This window comes from Abramis brama (assembly GCF_963993115.1).
Source record: "Abramis brama genome assembly, chromosome: 9".
Taxonomy (NCBI): domain Eukaryota; kingdom Metazoa; phylum Chordata; class Actinopteri; order Cypriniformes; family Leuciscidae; genus Abramis; species Abramis brama.
In genome coordinates this window covers 14,405,597-14,426,002 of record NC_139971.1, presented here as the reverse complement: position 1 = coordinate 14,426,002, position 20,406 = coordinate 14,405,597, and the positions used below count along the sequence as shown (strand labels likewise).

Sequence of the window (20,406 nt, the reverse complement as noted above, 5' to 3'; positions counted from 1 at the left end):
GCCAAACCATGATCTCACGCAATGAAAAACACATCGCGCAGCAGAGAGGACACTGACAACACGCTGACAGACAAGACAGTGGTTACTTTAGTTTTAACTGCGGAAAGATGTCAGTAGGCCTACTCTCGTTTTTTCAATTTCAAATCCTCCAACGTTGAACTCTCCTGACTGCTTTGTCGGACAAAAAAGGCGAATTCGGCGGATTATGATTGGCCAGATCGCCTGTCAATCAAACTCCCCGCGAAGGGTCGATTCTCATTGGCTACCTGCCAATGTGGCAGGTAGATTGACAGTGTTACCCGCCAATTGCAGAATTCACCCGCATTTGGCGTGTGGTCGGGTGTTAATTTCAGGCCCTGCAACCATAGTATATTTTTCTCCTATGGAAGTCAATGGGGACTAGCTACTGTTTGGATAGCCACATTAGAAAAATATTAGAAAATATTAGAAGGAAATTAATACAGGTTTGGAACAACATTAGAGTGCGTAAATGATGAGATAATTTTTATTTTCGGGTGAAATATCCCTTTAAGGACACGTTAGAACAGGCATCAGCACGCAAATTAAATGTTTAACCGACAAGGCATTAAAGCACATGCAAATTATGAACTTGTGAACTGCAGTGTCCCGTTCTGCTGCGTTAACATTTTATGTGAATATACGTCGCGTTGTTCAGTATGTTGGGACAGGCGCCTGAACAGATATAATGCACGATTCTTAGATATTTCTTCAAAAGCAGATCGTAGAGACATTTTAATCGTCCACGATCAAAAATCGTCATATCGCACACCCCTAGTTTAAGGGCACTTTCAGACACAGCTTCTAAGTGTGGACTCATAAACACTGAGTGGTGTCGATAGTATATTGCAGCAGGCTACTTTACGAATATTGCAGAGAATGCATTGTTATTACCAGTATATTACTGTTTTAATGAAAAACAGTATGTTACTGTCATAATTTGCACATTTTCTCACTCTTATTCATCTTATTCTGTGTTGTTTAAATAAACTCCATGTTATATCCTCATCTTCTTCATCTTTCTTGGATCTTACATTCACATTTGATGTTATTTTGTTGAAATAATTATGATTCTTCTTAATTTTTGTTATCAGTTATGTACATTTGGGTTTTATGTTATGTTTATATCATGTTGTTAAATTTTTATTTTATGTGTATTACCTTCTTTATTTTAATACTTTATATACCTCAGCTTGCTTCACTATAAAAAGTGATCAGTTGACTTAACTTAAAAAAATTGAGGAAACCCGTTACCTTAAAATTATTAAGTAAATAAACTTCATGCTTAATCGAAAAAAAGTAATGTGGAATTGCCAAGGTCACATAACTTAATTTTTTCAATTAAGTATTGTTTATTTTTTAACAATAGTTTACTATATTTTTTTAAAGGAACACTCCACCCATTTGCATTAAGCTTTGCAATGTTAGAAACCCAGTCATACTATTGAATGGTCGTGCAACATTTTCTCATTTTCCCCTGAGACGAGAGAAATCTGTATTTACCTCTTTACACTTCCTCCTACAATGACGCAAAAATCGTCATTTTGCGTCATTGTAGGAGGAAGTGTAAGAGGGGGGGATTTCAGTTAAGACTACAAGCACTAGTTCCCACCCTTTCAAACCCGCCCATAGGGGGTTGGACCTAATGCGCTAACAGACCTATCACAGATCAGTGCCAGTGCGTTTGATTTCACCGGCAGAAACCTGCATGTCCGGCCGTCGAGATCGTCCAAAATGTCCGGGATTCGGCTTTGCTTTCTACGGTCGCCATTCATTGTTTACATGCACACCTTTTGTTTCAATCTAACTGAATTCATTCCGATTGGTGAATCTGAATGTAGTGTTTACATGAACGCTAAACAAGTGATCGGTTGATGTGCGTTTTACCATTGCTAAGAAAATACCCGCTCCTCAATGAGAGATAGCCCACGAGACCGGCGCGTCTCACAGGCGCCGCTCATCAGTAATCACGCCACCGGCTTTTGCGTTCTACAGTCGCCATTCATCATGTTTACTGTGGCGAGCAGGACGAGGCTGAGGGGCGCGGTAGAAAGACGCGAGGCCGGTGGCGTGATCGGTTGATGTGCGTTTTACCACTGCTAAGAAAATACCCGCTCCTCCGTGAGAGATACGAGACCTCACAGGTGTCGGTCATCAGTAATCACGCCACCGGCCTCGCGTCGTTCTCCCGCGGCCCTAGTCTCGTCCTGCTCGCCACAGTAAACACAATGAATGGCGACTGTAGAACGCAAAAGCCGAATCCCGGACATTTTGTGCGATGCGATCTCAAAAACCCGGGCAGACTCACGGAAACTACTAGTAACTTAGCTTAGCTTTATTGTTTACAACTGCTCTCTACCCGGTAGGCGTGGCTTGGGAGTGGCCTCGTAGAGCAGCGAAGCAAGTGCATTCTGGGAGTTGTTGTCTTTCATCCACATGAGCCAAAAATACATTTTCTGGCTTTTCTCAGTCTAGAAAGCTCCAAATTCAAAAATAATTTCACATTTCTTCTACATAAATGACCCAATTTAAATACACATTCATCTTTCCAGAGGTGGAATGTCCCTTTAAGTAAGTGAACTGAACACTTTTTACAGTGAAATTGCTAAAGCTAATTGTGACAAACTTTGATTCATCATGTGGTTATGATGGTGTTATTCGTAAATTATAAAGGTTAAAAGCAGATTTTAGTACTTTAGTGGGATGGTATATTAACACTATATCAGTTAATGAAATATACCTCTTGCGTTTATGTCATTGGAGATATGAATGCAGATATTTCGGATAAGAAGTCACTATTTTCTAAACATATAATTCAATTCTGTGAAGATAATAATTTCATATTGTCAAGCAGAGAATTGTTGCCCACAGACAGTTATACTTACATTAGCGAGGCCTGGCACACTACATCATGGCTGGACCACTGTATCAGTACATCTGATGCACATGCCTCAATGGGGTGTATGAGCATTTTGTATGGGATAACAACGTGTGATTATATACCTCTTGCTATGGTGATAAATGCTGAACACATACCTGTGCTATCTAGATGTGGAAACGGTGTCAATACAAAAGTATTAGACTGGTCAACACTCAAAAAGGAAGACATTTCTGCCTACTATGTACATACAGAAAAGTTATTAGGTAATATCCAACTACCTCTAGATGCAATCCTGTGTAGGGATATTAACTGTGAGGATGAGAAGCATAGGAGAGATATATATGCTCCATGTATGCTGACATAGTTCATGCTCTGTATGAAGGCAGTAAGCCCTATTATAAACATAAAAATAAGAACCATAACAACAAGCCTGGTTGGAAGGAGTATGTGGCTGGATATCATACAGAGGCACGGGAGGCCACTAAATCATGGTCTATTGCTGGTAGACCTCGACAAGGTCCTGTGTTTGAGCATAAGAAGCTCACTAATGCAAGATATAAGTATGCCATTCGCTTTATATGTAAAAATGAGCAGGCCATGAGGACTGATTCCATGGCAAAGAAGCTCATAGGTAACAATGTTAATGATTTTTGGAAAGAAGTGAGAGTTCTTAATAACTGCAAGACATCTTTACCATGCACTGTTGTAGGTATCTCCGGATCAGACAAAATTGCAGAGTTATGGCGACAGTACTATAGTACCTTATTCAACTGTATTCACACTGATTTGTATAAAGTAGAACACATTGAGAGCAATACTTCGTTGGAATAAATGGTGATTATGTCTCATGAGGTACACCAAGCCATACATAAGCTTTCTGATAACAAAGCTAGTGGATTGGATTGGATTTCTGCTGAACATCTTAAAAATGCCATTATAAGAATAGCTCCCTTGCTCGCCATTTGTTTTACTGTTTTTATGATACATGGTGTATTGTCTGACTTAATGTTGGCTGTTCTATTAGTTCCAGTCATTAAGGACAAAGCTGGGAAGGTAGGTAGTTTAGATAACTACAGGCCTATAGCTTTAGCGAGCATATTATCAAAGGTACTAGAAATAATTCTGTTAACACCACAGATAACCAGTTTGGGTTTAAAGCTAAACATGGCACTGACTTATGCTCTAAAGGAAATTGTGAACAAATATAGAGATAAAAACTCATCAGTTCTTATTTGTTTTATTGATGCTTCTAAAACATTTGACCGTATAAATCATGGTAAATTGTTTAACAAATTAAGGCAAAGAGGGGTGCCCAAGTATATTGTGAGAATTTTGGCTTACTCGTATGCTCACCAGACTATGCAAGTGAAATGGAGCAATAGTGTCTCAGCTTTATTTGGCGTTGGCAATGGAGTCAGACAAGGGGGTATTTTGTCACCTGCTCTTTTTAATCTCTATGGATGATTTTAGGATGATCTTAAAGGTACACCATGTAACTTTTGGCCCTCTAGTGGTTAAAACATAAGTGCATTTTGGGGAAGAACATTGTCTACTTGCCGAACTCACAGTTAAATAACATATTTCAAATCATCAACAAAATCTGACATGAACTATATCTATTGTCTTTGATATGGTTGTCTTACTGCTCATTAAACATTCACTACTAGGCTTAAGAGATATAACCAGTTTAGATGGAAAGGATCTTAAGCTGACTAGCTGAAGACGTTACTGTAGCTTTACCAACTAATAGACATGGTACTTCCTTGAAAATAAATTCCAGCACGCAACTACAACAACCATAATGAAATGACCCTTCACAATAGATAATGCTTTACAATGAACTCTGTTATAGAGCTGCATATGGCAATTTATCTGTTCAATAAAATACCTTACCTGTTGAGTAATAAAAATGCCATCTCTGCATTTATTTTACTATAGTTCAAATCCCTCAGTTCTCACCATCTCTAAAAATCCAGGCCAATCTTGATTCTCGTTTTATTATGAGCTTTGTGAAGCTCCTAATAAGGAAGCAGACAGACTGGCTAAACCGACCGTCTGCTAGCTGTCTCACGTCACCGAGGTCAGATAAATCCCATCATATAGAGCCTCTTTCACCTAGATATCATCATATAGAGACTGTGACTGTTCCCCGAATTAGGAAATACAAAAAACTTCCAAACCCATTTAAGGGTAAAAATTTAATTGATGTTCAACAAATAAAAAACAGATACTGTATAATACAAATGATGAAGCTTAATTTGCTGAATATTCGATCCCTTACTTCTAAAGCACTTATTGTTAATGATATGATTATAGACTATAACCTAGATGTGCTGTGTTTGACAGAAACCTGGCTAAAAGCAAACGATTACATGACTTTAAATGAATCCACCCCCCAAGATTACGGTTATAAACATGAACCTTGTCTGAAAGGCAAAGGGGGAGGTGTTGCTGTAATTTATAGTAATATTTTCAGAATTACTAAGTGTAGTTTCAAATATAATTATTGTGAAGTTTTGGTGCTTAATATAACAATATATAGTGTAAATGATAAATCGCATTTGAGATTTGTGCTGGCTACTGTATACAGGCCACCAGGGCACCATACAGACTTTATCAAATAATGTGCTGACTTTCTATCAGAGTTAGTACTGGCTGCAGATAAAGTCCTAATTGTTGGTGATTTTAATATACATGTAGATAATGAAAAATATGCATTGGGATTGGCATTTAAAGACATTCTTAACTCTATTGGAGTTAGACAACACGTGTCAGGACCTACTCATTGTCGTAATCATACTCTAGATCTAAAATTATCACATGGAATCAATGTTGATGCCGTTGAAATTCTGCAGCAGAGCAATGACATCTCAGATCATTATCTAGTCTTGTGTAAACTTCATTTAGCCAAGGCTGCAAAGCCGACTCCGTGTTACAAATATGTTAGACCTATCACTTCTGCCACTAAAGATTGCTTTATTAACCCTTGTATGGTGTTCGGGTCTGTTGGACCCGTTTTCATTTTTTATCAAAAGAAAAATGATACAATTAATTATTTTTTCAAACTGAGACTCATTGGCCTTGGCTCATTTTCTGTGAGGAATATATATCAGAACACATTTTCAATGAAAACACACTGTACACCCCCCCTACACATTTATATTACACACAGGATGTTCGGGTCCACTGGACCCGGGGCTAATAAAAGTGTGGAAATTGTAGGTCCTGTGTACCTTTACTCTGTCCTCCTCCTGTCAGGGCCTGCTGTTAGTGTGTGTATGTTCTTGTATATGGTTTATGAGGACACAAATGTGTATAATGACATGGGTATTACAACGTAAACATGGTTTATGACGACATCTGTGTCCTCATACTAAAATGAGGTTACTAAATGGTGTTTTTTGAAATTCAAAAAATGCCAAAAGTTTTCTGTGATTGGTAGGTTTAGGGGTAGGGTTAGTGTAGGGGGATAAATTATACAGTTTGTACATTAGAAAAACCATTATGCCTATGGAGAGTGACTGTACACCACATATCCAAGTGAGTGTGTGTGTGTGTGTGTGTGTGTGTGTGTGTGTGTGTGTGTGTGTGTGTGTGTGTGTGTGTGTGTGTGTGTGTGTGTGTGTGTGTGTGTGTGTGTGTGCATGTGCATGTGTATGTGTGTGCGGGTGTGTGTGTGTGTGTGTGTGTGTGTTGTGGGTGTGTGTATGTGTGTGCATGAGTGTGTGTGTGTGCGTGCGTGTGAGAGAGAGATTGTGTGTAAGTGTGAAAGAGTGCAAGAGTGAGTTTTGTGTTTCTACTCCTGCCATTCCCGCACAAGGTTGCAATTCTTAAATGTGATCTAACAAAGGTAAAGAGAAAATATTAACCATATATGCTGTTTATATTGCTTGTAATTGGGATGAAGTAAACATCTGTTGAGTATTTTAACAAAACATTTTTGATTGTGTTGAATTAAAAACCCCAAAATGCAGCGGGTCCACCAGACCCACGAACACTGGCTGAGTAACAAAAATATGAACACCACACAAGGGTTAATAATCTTCCTGATCAGTTTCATCATCTCAGCATCCCAGATAGCTTAGAAGAACTCGATATCGCGACAGAAACTTTTAACTCTCTCTTTTCCAGCACTTTAGACACAGTTGCTCCTTTGCACTCAAAAAAGATTAAAGAAAATAGTCCAACGCCATAATACAACGAGCACACTCAGGCCCTTAAGAGAGCTGCCAGAAAAATGGAGCGCAACTGGAAGAAAACAAAACTAGAGGTATTTTACATTTCATGGAAAGAGAGCACGATTGCATACAGAGAGGCCTTAAAAGCTGCTAGATCTGCTTATTTTTCAACCCTATTAGAAGAAAATAAACAAAACCCTAGGTATTAATTTGAAACAGTAGCTAAACTAAAGAAAAATAAAGCTTCAAGCCCAGAAGTTTCCAAGCAGCACAGCAGTAATGACTTTATGAACTTCTTCACTTATAAGATTGATAATATCAGGGAGAAAATTATAACTATGCAACCGTCTACTACAGTATTGCATCTGGCAGTGCATTGTAGTCTCCCTAAGGAAAAATTCAGTTCATTCATTGCTATAGGAGAGGAAGAATTTTCTAAACTCGTTAAATCATCTAAACAGACAACATGTATGTTAGACCCTATACCGACTAAGCTATTGAAAGAGATGCTTCCAGGTCATAGATCCTCTTCTTAATACCATTAATTCATCTTTGTCATTAGCATACATACCAAAAACTTTTAAGCTGGCTATGATTAAACCGCTTGTTAAAAAAACGCAACTTGATCCAACAGAATTAGTCAATTACAGGCCGATCTCTAATCTACCTTTCCTGTCAAAGATACTAGAAAAGGCAGTATCTTCACAACTATGTTCCTTTTTAGAAAGAAATTATATCTGCGAGGATTTTTAATCAGGATTTAGACCGTACCATAGTACTGAGACAGCTCTCATTAGAGTCACAAATGATTTGCTCTTATCATCCGAATGTGGTTGTATCTCTCTATTGTTACTCGATCTTAGTGCTGCATTTGACACTATCGACCACAACATTCTTTTAAATAGACTCGAAAATTATGTTGGCATTAGTGGAATTGCATTAGCATGGTTTAAATCATACTTATCTGACCGTTATCAGTTTGTAGCAGTAAATGAAGAGATGTCTTATCGATCAAAAGTTCAGTATGGCGTACCACAAGGTTCAGTACTAGGACCGCTGCTGTTCACTCTGTACATGCTACCCTTGGGAGATATCATTAGGAAGCATGGCATTAGTTTTCACTGTTATGCTGATGATACGCAGCTCTATATTTCTTCACACCTTGACGAAACTTACCAATTCACAAAATTAACGGAATGCACAGCTGATATAAAAAACTGGATTGCTAGCAATTTCCTACTACTTAATTCTGAAAAAAAAACAGAGATTCTAATTATTGGACAAAAAACTTCCTCACATAATAACCTAGAATACTGTCTAACACTTGATAGCTGCTCTGTCAATTCCTCATTGTCTGTTAGGAACCTGGGTGTGCTCTTTGATACCAATCTTTCATTTGAAAGTCACGTGTCTAGTATCTGTAAAACCGAATTTTTTCATCTTAAAAATATATCTAAATTACCTCATATGCTCTCAATGAAAAATGCAGAACAATTAGTTCATGTGTTCATGACATCAAATTATTGTAATGCTATTATGGGTGGTTGCCCTGCACACTTAATAAACAAACTACAGCTGGTCCAAAATGCAGCAGCTAGAGTTATTACCAGAACCAGTGCTCGAAGTGGGGCGGTACTCACCGGTACGCAGTACCGGCACTTCTGCATTTTACTCCAAAGCGTACCTGCACTTTTTCTTGCGTACCGCTACTTCACGCATGTAGCCGGTACTCTACCACTGACAAAAAAGCGTCTGTCACGCCCATTTCACATATATACTCCGTTTGCAATGCGTATGCGGTGCTTATTTTTTTCCGCACCCATATTAACAGGTTAGAGCTTTCACACTGCACGCGCATGCGGTCCGGCAATGCGTTCCAGGAACGGTGCGTATACAGCAGTGCAACGATCATTTCTGCACCAAGTCTATTTTCGCTGTGCTGCACGCGCTGAATTAAAGTGACAGCGCATGGTTCGTGGTCAAAATTAACACAGAATATGACATGAAAATATAATAATCTCACTATAAATGCATTTAATTAAATAAAATGTAGTAATCTCACCATAAATGTATTTTTGGACTTGCAGACTTGGAGTAGTTCCGTTTTCACACACACACACGCACACACGCGCGCGCACACACACACATACAGGACTTGTTTAAATACATTTATGTTGTTAATAAATATCAATAAATTGTTGTTGTACCAGCAATATCTCCAAGTTTTGTTTTTCACTGTAGAAATCTCAAATGTCGTGATTACTTGCCAATGCAAGAGAGTACCGGCACCTTTTTTACCCCACTTCAAGCACTGACCAGAACCAGGAAGTATGACCATATTAGCCCTGTTCTGTCAACACTGCATTGGCTCCCTATTAAACAACGTATACATTTTTAAACATTGCTGATTACTTACAAAGCACTAAATGGTTTAGCTCCCCAGTACTTGAGTGAGCTCTTAATGCATTATAGTCCGTCACGTCTATTGCGATCTCAAAACTCCGGCTAGTTGATAATACCTAGAATATCAAAATCGACTGCTGGCGGTAGATCCTTTTCCTATTTAGCACCAAAACTTTGGAACAATCTTCCTAACATTGTCCGGGAAGCAGACACACTCTGTCAGCTCAAATCTAGACTAAAAACACATCTCTTTGGCCTAGCATACACATAACACATTATAGACTTCTATAATTCAATGTTAGGCTGCATAGATTAGGTCAGCCTGAACCGGGAACACTCCCCATAAATCCTGATGTACTTGTTACATCATAAGAAGGATGGCGTCTATGCTAATATTAGTCTCTCTGTTTATCCGAGGTTTACTGCAGTCCGCCGGATCCAGGCCGTATCCAGATCTGATGAAGGACCTGCTCCTGGACACGATGACAACACAGTGCTGAAGTGTCAACCAGTCCCTCCCCTGTGAAGGCTCCTTCCCTTCACCTCAGTACAGATAAAATGTTGTCGGGATACTTCCGGTTCGCGTGGCTACGCAGGCACGACAAAAAAATTCAGTATTATCAGTTTTTAAGGCCAGACAAGTAGTTTATTGAGGGTTTATTTGTAAAGAAGGACTACACGCCTGCACACATATATATTCAAACGCACATACCTTTGGACTGAACACGTAATGCACATGTGTGCGACATCTGCGTTTTTGCGCAGAGATAACGGATAATAGTTTGCACCTTCGAACCTATTTCAGAGATGCGTTCTCGAGACACCAGGCACTGTTGTTGTGTGGATGGGCGGCCGGAGCGCGTTAGGGTTTTCCTGTTAGAATGAGGCTGTGTTAGCGGCCCCTAAATTAATAACTAATGATCTTCGCAGCGGAAGTGAATCAATCAATCAAAACTAACTTTAGCTGGACAATAACTTTATCCTAGAGCTGTTGTAAAGCCTAAACAATCTGTTACAGTAATTTCCTATTATCACTGTAAAGCTGCTTTGAAACAATCCATATTGAAAAAGCGCTATATAAATGAAGGTGACTTGACTTGATTCCTCTGTTCTGTGTTTTTTTTTTTTTTAAACAGGTGATTCCCTAGAGGTTCAAGATTTAGCTACTCCATGTCAATCTTTCTAGCTTGTTGCGTCAACTAACCTATGCTATGCCACTTTGGATGCATCAAAGTAGTCTGAGCAATTTTTCTCTATTTACAGATATGACGAGACACACACGGGCGAGTGGCATATACGCAATTTTGCGCGAAACGTGTTTTGGAAGAAGGATTGATGGTATATTGATTATTTAAATTTTGTTAATTTTTTAACAAAAAAGATTACATAGTGCACCTTTAAACAATTTAATATATTGATCATAAATACAGGGTACAACAGGCTTATCTTAACAACCGCTTTTGATGATGCACATGGAAATTTGGCTGATCCTTGATGCCATGGCAGACAGCAACATTAAAATTTAACTTAGAGAAGTTCATTAACTCAGTTAATTAATGGGTATTAGAGTTGGTATGGAATGTTTACAAGTGTACATAGACATACTGTATAGATTATGATAAAATAAATTTTTTGGCTTCATGACAACACACAATTAAAAAATTGTTAAAAATTCTGCTTACCTCTTATATTTCCTAGATAGAGACCATCAACAACCTATGCACAAAATAAACAATATTTATTTAGAATTTACAACACATATAATAAGAAGAAATACTGAACCTTTGGATTTACAGTCAATGACATAAAATAGATGCCACAATAAAGAAAAGGAAAACTCTTTAAAAAAAATCTATTATATATTCTTATGGTTTTGAAAAATATATAATTTTCAATAAAAATGGTTTCAGTTTAAAACATTTTTAAATGTCAGGAAAAAAGTAATATATTTGTATGACATATTTTCCTTTGATTACATGTGAGTGAAGGGGAGAGCAGGGCACAGCCTAATGCTTTTTGACCTTCTCAGTTTGTGTAAATCTACTGCAGGGTTCAGAGTTTTTCTTTTTTTCCAAATTAATTTTGCACATGTCTGGTACAAATATGTTGTCTTGTTTCATTAACACAGTATACTTCTTTCAAATCTTTTCATATAAAATAATAGAACCTTTATTTTTAGAAATTGTAAATAAAATATTTTTGGAGTATGACAATGAACACTGCAAGTTATACAGTTGCATAGGTCAATACAAGGCAAATAAAAGAAGAAACACATTCAGACATTCAGAAAAACAGAGCTGAACACAACACAACACAACATTGAACACAATGCTGTAGTAATAATTTCTGAATATTCAGGTTCTTCCTCTCAGTCTTTATTCACCTGTTTATCATGGTTAATCAATAGAAATTCATAAAAGTTAATTATGCCAATTGCATCGGTAACTGAATGGAACAACATAGTTCTAATAGCGGGGCACGTTTTAACACAGTTTTAGAATGTTCCCCATCTGCATAACTGGGATTTAAACCTGGTTAGTGTCTTCTGCTAGTTAGCGAAGCATTAAGAAACTATCTCAACTGTTAAATATATAAGATTAAAATAATATTAGATTTGTCTAATTTTAAATAAACACAAAAAACAGACATGAAAAAATTACTTAAGTAGGAAATTTACTTTTGCTATGGTTAAAAAAAATGTTCATGGTATCTTTCTAAGATTTCTGAATTTTAGAGCAATTTTTTCTCTATATTGATATGGCAACTAGCAAACAATCTTAGTTTTGTCATGCTAGCATATACTACATGCACAATGCAATGGCGCCAGTATGCTCACCACACACCAGACACTGTAAAAAAAAAATCAAAGTTTTACAGAAAATAGCTCTTATTGTTTACAGTCATTTTCTTTTATTTTTAATTATACACAAATTTGTAAAATTTGTAATTTGTAAAATTAACAACACTGCTGTTATTTTAAGTATTATGTCATTAATGGCAAATTACAGTAATTATATTATTTATACAGTATTTTTTTTCTGTTTTCTTGAATTACATACAAATGTAGGTCAAATTAAGAGAATAATGTTGATGATAATTCGTGAAATCACCACCAGATGGTGCAATGGGACAGTTGGCACTATTGTTCACACTGCAAAGTAAAAAAAAAAAAAAAAAAAAAAAAAAAAACACACACAAAAAAAAAACAGGTGCCAAACCAAACCTGTAAGATTAAAGTAAAATATCCTAATTTTAAAAAGTGCAAAACCTTTTACAGAAATTTTCAACACAAATTTTACAGAAAACCTGTTATTTTACAGGTATTTCCTGAATTATTACGAGCAAACACCTTCACCTAAAATAAAATAAAAAAGACATTAAATGACTGGCAGCAACAGAACATTAAACACAAACAGATCTCTCAAGGTTTAGATGTTAATGTTTTATTGAAAATAGTAAAGTTTGATCAGTGTTTGCTTTATCTGGGCTCTTGCCCCATGACTTTTTAACATTAAATTTTTCTCTGGCTGCCTTAACTGTGTTTCTCATTTGTTATTGCAAAAAAAGCTAGATGCTGGTTACTTATTGGTGATGATATAGTCATCATGTGATGGCTTGATTCACTGATCTCATCCAGAGTCAAAACTCTGATTAAATTATTTAAGGGTCAAAGAAAACATCTAAACCTGTTAATTCTCAAAAAGATTTTTGTTTGAAAGAAATAAAATGGATTGTAATAAGTGTAGATGCTGAGATCTTGAGAGATCTGTTAGTGTTTAAAGTTCTGTAGGGTTTCTGTATTGTCTGATTTTGTGGATCACCATTGTGCTCAAGAGTAGAGCCTGTGCTTTAGTCGAGAATGGTCCATTGATTAAAAAACATTGATGTTATGCTGCAGCTGCATGTTGCTTTATTTAAAGAAAGTAACTGTGTAGTCACTAGTGCAGTGATGTCTATAGTTGCATTAACTCATGCATTTGTGTTTTGCTAGCTAATGGTTGACTGCAAGAAATTTACATTTTACAATGAAGGTTTTTGATCATAATAATTCAGGAAATACCTGTAAAATAACAGTGTTTTTCTGTAAAATGTTTAATCCAAATTTCTGTAAAATTTTTGTCGTTTTATTCAAATTAGGATATTTTACTTTAATTTTACGTTTTTTGTTTGGCAGACATTTGACTTTTTTTTAATGATTTTTTTACAGTGAAGGTGTTTGAGCGTAATAATTCAGGAAATACCTGTAGAATAAGAGTTTTCCTGTAAAACATTTAATGTAACTTTCTGTAAACGTTTTTGCACTTTATTTAAATTAGGATTACTTGATTTATGGTTTTGTTTAGCAGCCATTGCTGGTAAACACCCACTGCTGGCCTCACTAAACACCTCCAAGCTCAACCCTGCTTAGCTTTAGTTGGCAAACAGTCTTGAGCTACAGGGTGATACGGCTGCTGGGTCCACTATAAGGAAAAAAAGTATTGGGACACTCTTCTTAATTATTGAATTGAGGTGTTTCTATCAGATTCATTGCCATGGGTTTATAAAGTCCAGCACCTAGATGCGATCTGCATCTAGAATGGGTCATTCTGAAGAGCTCAGTGAATTCAAGCATGGTACTGTGATAAGATTCCACCTTTGCAATAAGTCAGTTCGTGAAATTTCATCCCTAGATATTCCACAACCAATTGTACGTGAACAAGAAAGCGTGTGTTATGAGATTGTCACCAAGAACAATGCCAATTGTCAAATGGAGTGACCCAGGTGAAAAAGACGTAGTATTAAATGTATTAAAAATATACTTGAAATACAAGTAGTATGTTTATAATACATTTGTATTACCAACATGCTTATTTGAAGTGCATTAAAAATACATTGAATTGCATTTTAATATATTTCTAAAAAGTATACTAGAAGTACATTGGTAATAAATATATGCTTAATTATACTTGAAATAAATATGCTAAACACAAGCATAATTTTAATATATTTCTAACAAATGCACTAGAAGTACATTGGTAATAAATATATGCTTAATTATACTTTTAAGAAATATGCTAAACACAAGCATAATTGTTATATATTTCTAACAAATGTAATATAAGTACATTGGTAATAAATATATGCTTAATTATACTTTTAAGAAATATGCTAAACACAAGCATACTTTTAATATATTTCTAAAAAGTGCACAATAAGTACATTGGTAATAAATATATGCTTAGTTAAATTTTTAAGAAATATGCTAAACACAATCATACCATTTGTGTGAAGTTTTAGTGTATTTAAAGAAAACATACTTATGTTGCTCTTACTTAAAGTACATTTGTGTAACTTGTGTAAGAACATAGCAAAATGATTAAGCTTTTAGTGTGTTTAAAGTACTTTAAACACTAGGCCTAGTGCAATATATTTGTAATATTTATGATTTTAGATTTTTGTACCAACTTCTAATGTATTATAAACATTTGTCAACTATTATTAAGCATTGCAATAAGCACTTAAAATTAATGTTGTTCACTTTTACTTGTTTGTAGGCTATACATGGATTTCTCGGCGACGTCATCACTGCTTGCGCACGAACCAAGAGGCAAAAGACCCGCGGTCTTCGTACCGGAGTAAAGGGTTTAGGCTAGTAGCATAGTGGTGGTGTTGTCGCTAAGTCAAAATGCCAAGGAGTTGTTGCGTGGTCAATTGTACCAACCGAGCCAGTGCTGGGTGCCTGATGTTCAACATTCCTAGGGGGAAGCATGGTTTTGTCAAAAAAATGCCTTAAAATCATAAGGCTTGGCTTTAATGCCTTGCCTTTGACTAGGGAGCACATCCTCAACACGCAAAAATCCGGTGCAGCATCAAAGTATTTGACGAGCTGCACATGACCACATAGCACGTAGTTGTATGCATCAAGGGATTTGTATGCTCTAATCATTTCTCTTGTATACACACTTGGTGTCTGAATAAGATAATTATATATATCAGGCCATACAATTGCTGGCCACTTCTTGTCATCCACAATCCAAAGATCGTCATGTATTGCGTAGGGATCCGGCAAGATCTCACCATTGCTGAGAGTAAGTTTTTTAATATAGCCTAATCGCCACGGTCGGAGGTACTAAGGCTTCCCACATAATCCATCGTCAAATCTTTGATTTACAGTAAAGTAACGTTATGTGTGCAGTCATGAAATGTTGCAGGTCGTAAAGTAACGTAAACAAGGTTAACTTATATAAAAGCAAATTCGGGCTCTATAGATGCTGTACTGCTAACATTGGCTATTACATTACTACATTACTATAGTCTAACATGATAATTCATACATGCATCACATGTCCGGATTTTGATTCGTAAATAGTTGGACGTTTTACATAATGTTACATTAATATGAAACACAAACAAACAGATCCAACTCTGAAATTGCAGTTTATTATTGAGTCAACAAGAAATTACAAACAATGCAAAATCTACGTTAATTACAATGTTCTTTTACAGAACTCGGCATAACAGATAGCGTTTTTTTGCCTCCTGGATGCGCGCGGTATTGTTTGTATACAAGAAACCCGTGTATACTTGTAAAGGGCTAGGCTGTTGTCCATTACATGATATGTTTTTACTACTGAAATTTCCACAAGGATATCAACATCATATTATTTTAAATGCATCATAGATACATTTTCCAAAGACGTTTAAATGTTGTCCAAAAATATGTTGTAGTTGTTTAAATTCGAAAAATACGAATAACACACGTGACTAATCCTGATTGGTTCCAGAGCCGTTGAATGGCTGTGATTGGTTCTTGTGATAATAATGAGCTCACACCTCACTCAGAGCTTGCTGTGCATTCCTTGAATGTGATTAGATTTCTAATAATTTAGATTAGAAATCTAAATTTAAACTGGGGTTTGCCAACCGCCATAAAACACCAAACAAAGAAGAAGAATTTAAACTGGAGCGATCGTGTTTCTTTAGAGGACTTGGAGGAAACCACGCGATTCATATGGATTAGGTAATGTTTTTTGCGATTAACTTTTTCAAACGTGAACAGTTTTGGTGAATCGTTCATCAGAGGGATATAAGTTAAATCTCTCAGGTTTCATTAGCCTACGATATCTCAGTTTTTCTTTCGAAGATTAACGGAATTCTTAAATGTTTTGCAACTACTTAAGGTTGAGTGATCATGACAGCATTTAGAATTTTTTTTTATTTTTTTATCTAACGTTAATAGAAAACGTAACTGTTAGTGTTGTTTTTATTTTTTCCCCATCTTCAAGTTTGCATGACGTGTGACATTTGGAACCTCATTATGTTTCTAGGTAAGATTTGTATTACATTTACGTTTACTTTACCAGTCGTATTTTTGACTTGGTGTAACAGCACGTCTTTTTCAGTTCAGCTACATTCAATTTGACCAATCAGAGCCAAGCTTTTCAAGTCGAAGTCGAATCAGACTCGAAGAGATGAAGATACTGCTATCAGAAGTTACTGGTAAGGTTTAGCTGCTGTTTGCATAAATAAATAGCTCACTGTTTAGTTTTTTTCAACATTTTTTTTCCAACATTTTTTCCTAGTTTCCTAGTCTAATTTGTGTTCATTCATGTAAAAATCTGTTTATTTAATTGTTTTTTGGGACAGCTGCAAGTCTTGTCCTGGCTTATAATATTTTGCACTACACTGTAAACAAAATCTGTAGAAATTACAGTATTACTGGCAGCTGCTTGCCAATAACTTACTGTAGATTTAAATTGATGTTATTTACTGGCAACAGTTTGTTCAAAGTTAAATGAACACTAAACATTAACAAGTCTTTATCTTTAGAGGATAAAACTAAAATATAAAAGCCTCATGCAAAGCATTCTGGGAACCAAAATCTGAAGGAAAAAAAAACAGAAAAAGGTTGATGAAGATTTCTGCTTCCCAGAATGCTTTGCATTAGGTTGTTATTTTATAGTTTTATTCTGTAAAGACAAAGACTTGTTAATGTTTAATGTTCATTTAACTTTGAACAAACTGTTGCCAGTAAATAACATCAATTTAAATCTAATCATTTTATGATCATTTTATCATTTTAACATTTTATATTGAATGTCTACTGTTAAAATATATGAACTAAGCATTACATGCCATGTTAAAGAATTCCATTTTTACCAGGTGAAAAAGACTTACTATTAAATGTATTAAATATGTACTTAAGATGTTTTTAGTACAAAACAAATGTACTTTAATGCATTTATAATACATTTAACAGTACGTCTTTTTCACCTTGTATGTACAACATAGGGAAATGTCAAAACATCATACTGTGTTGTAATAAAAAACATCTAGGTTACGACCTCTGTTCCCTGAGAACAGGGAATGAGACACTGCTTCGATGATGCTATTGGGGAACAATGTTCTCTAGGCGCCTCTTTAATACTTCTGAGTCGCACTAGTAGTGTCATAGGCTGTCGCCAGTTAAATTCTATTGCCGTGATTGTACAGCTTTTCAAACACCAGTTCACATGGAGGGTGTTCCCCATAGCGTCATCGATGCAGTCTCATGTCTCATTCCCTGTTCTCAGGGAACAGAGGTCGTAACCTAGACGTTTTTTATTACAACACAGTATGATATTTTGACATTTCCCTATGTTGTACATACAAGGTGAAAAAGACGTCCCATAAGCATGCCGTCAAAAAAACGCGTCTCTGTAGGCAGCCTAGGCTCTGAAATCTGCACACAAAAACAGTTGGTATCACCAACACTCAAAACCAAAGTAAATAGTGTTCCAACCAATCACCGACAGGGGTGGGTGTTGTGAGGTTTTCGCGTGCAGCCGTCATAGGCAGCCGTGCACGAGCGCAAAACCTCACAACACCCACCCCTGTCGGTGATTGGTTGGAACCGGAACACTATTTATTTTGGTTTTGAGTGATGGTGGTGATACCAACTGTTTTTGTGTGCAGATTTCAGAGCCTAGGCTGCCTACAGAGTCGCGTTTTTTGACGGCATGCTTATGGGGCGGGCAGCTAGCGGATCGTTAGGAAAGATTAGATGAATGTGATCATTTATGTTTGGGCCTGAAATCGCTGATACAACCTTTAACATGGCATGTAATGCTTAGTTCATATATTTTAACAGTAGACATTCAATATAAAATGGTAATGTAATTCAGAAAAGGAGTTAATAAAATATCTCTTGAACAACTGTGAAGTCTACATGGTATGTCACTGTATCACAGCAAAAAAGGGCAATTTAACTGTTTAACTGAAAAAGTATACCCAGCCAACAAGAATAATAATTATAATGTACAACAAATGCTAATCTTTATTTTTAGCATTAATGTTTTAGTCAGCCCCCTTTGACTTTGAGAGCAAAACAAAAAAAGTGATGTACAGAAACACATCTCTTCACCTCTGTTAAAAAAGATTTAAGGAAATTAGAAGTAGTGCAAAATATTGTAAGCCAGGACAAGTGACTTGTAGCTGTCCCAAAAAACAATTAAATAAATAGATTTTTACATGAATGAACACAAATTAGACTAGAAAACTAGGAAAAAATGTTGGGGAAAAAAATGTTGAAAAAAACTAAACAGTGAGCTATTTATTTATGCAAACAGCAACTAAACCTTACCAGTAACTTCTGATAGCAGTATCTTCATCTCTTCGAGTCTGATTCGACTTCGACTTGAAAAGCTTGGCTCTGATTGGTCAAATTGAATGTAGCTGAACTGAAAAAGACGTGCTGTTACACCGAGTCAAAAATACGACTGGTAAAGTAAACGTAAATGTAATAAAAATCTTACCTAGAAACATAATGAGGTTCCAAATGTCACACGTCATGCAAACTTGAAGATGGGGAAAAAATAAAAACAACACTAACAGTTACGTTTTCTATTAACGTTAGATTAAAAAAAAATAATGATCACTCAACCTTAAGTAGTTGCAAAACATTTAAGAATTCCGTTAATCTTCGAAAGAAAAACTGAGATATCGTAGGCTAATGAAACCTGAGAGATTTAACTTATATCCCTCTGATGAACGATTCACTAAAACTGTTCACGTTTGAAAAAGTTAATCGCAAAAAACATTACCTAATCCATATGAATCGCGTGGTTTCCTCCAAGTCCTCTAAAGAAACACGATCGCTCCAGTTTAAAGGTGCAATGTGTAATAATTCTGAGGATTTATTGACAGAAATGCAATATAAGATCCATAACTATGTTTTCAGTGGAGTATAACGACCTTACCTAATGAACCGTTATGTTTTTATTACATTAGAAAAAGTTATTTATATCTACATAACCGCGGCCACCCCCTTCTCTGATAATAGTTGACAAATGTTTATAATACATTAGAAGTTGGTACATTATACAAAAATCTAAAATATTAAAATCATAAATATTACAAATATATTGCACTAGGCCTAAGTGTTTAAAGTACTTTAAACACACTAAAAGCTTAATCATTTTGCTATGTTCTTACACAAGTTACACAAATGTACTTTAAGTAAGGGCAACATAAGTATGTTTTCTTTAAATACACTAAAACTTCACACAAATGGTATGATTGTGTTTAGCATATTTCTTAAAAATTTAACTAAGCATATATTTATTACCAATGTACTTATTGTGCACTTTTTAGAAATATATTAAAAGTATGCTTGTGTTTAGCATATTTCTTAAAAGTATAATTAAAGCATATATTTATTACCAATGTACCTTTAGTGCATTTGTTAGAAATATATTAAAAGTATGCTTGTGTTTAGCATATTTCTTAAAAGTATAATTAAAGCATATATTTATTACCAATGTACTTCTAGTATACTTTTTAGAAATATATTAAAATGCAATTCAGTGTATTTATAATGCACTTCAAATAAGCATGTTGGTAATACAAATGTATTATAAACATACTATTTTGTAAGACTGAAAATACTGGTTGGGGCCTGGTCTATGA

At 35.7% G+C, this 20,406-nt stretch overlaps 1 protein-coding gene across 9 annotated transcripts in view; it reads right to left on the bottom strand.

The window, feature by feature from the left end:
- The window catches only part of dusp22a (dual specificity phosphatase 22a), a 164,058-nt gene that overhangs the window by 118,729 nt on the left and 24,923 nt on the right, over positions 1–20,406 (bottom strand). For 7 of the 9 annotated variants that reach the window (XM_084123521.1, XM_084123523.1, XM_084123522.1 and 4 more), the window contains exon 2: positions 11,163–11,196. The exons of the other annotated variants lie outside the window; for them this stretch is intronic. In XM_084123521.1, the coding sequence (XP_083979647.1) occupies positions 11,163–11,196 (34 nt within the window). The remainder of the gene's footprint in view (positions 1–11,162; positions 11,197–20,406) is intronic. 9 annotated transcript variants of the gene reach the window in all.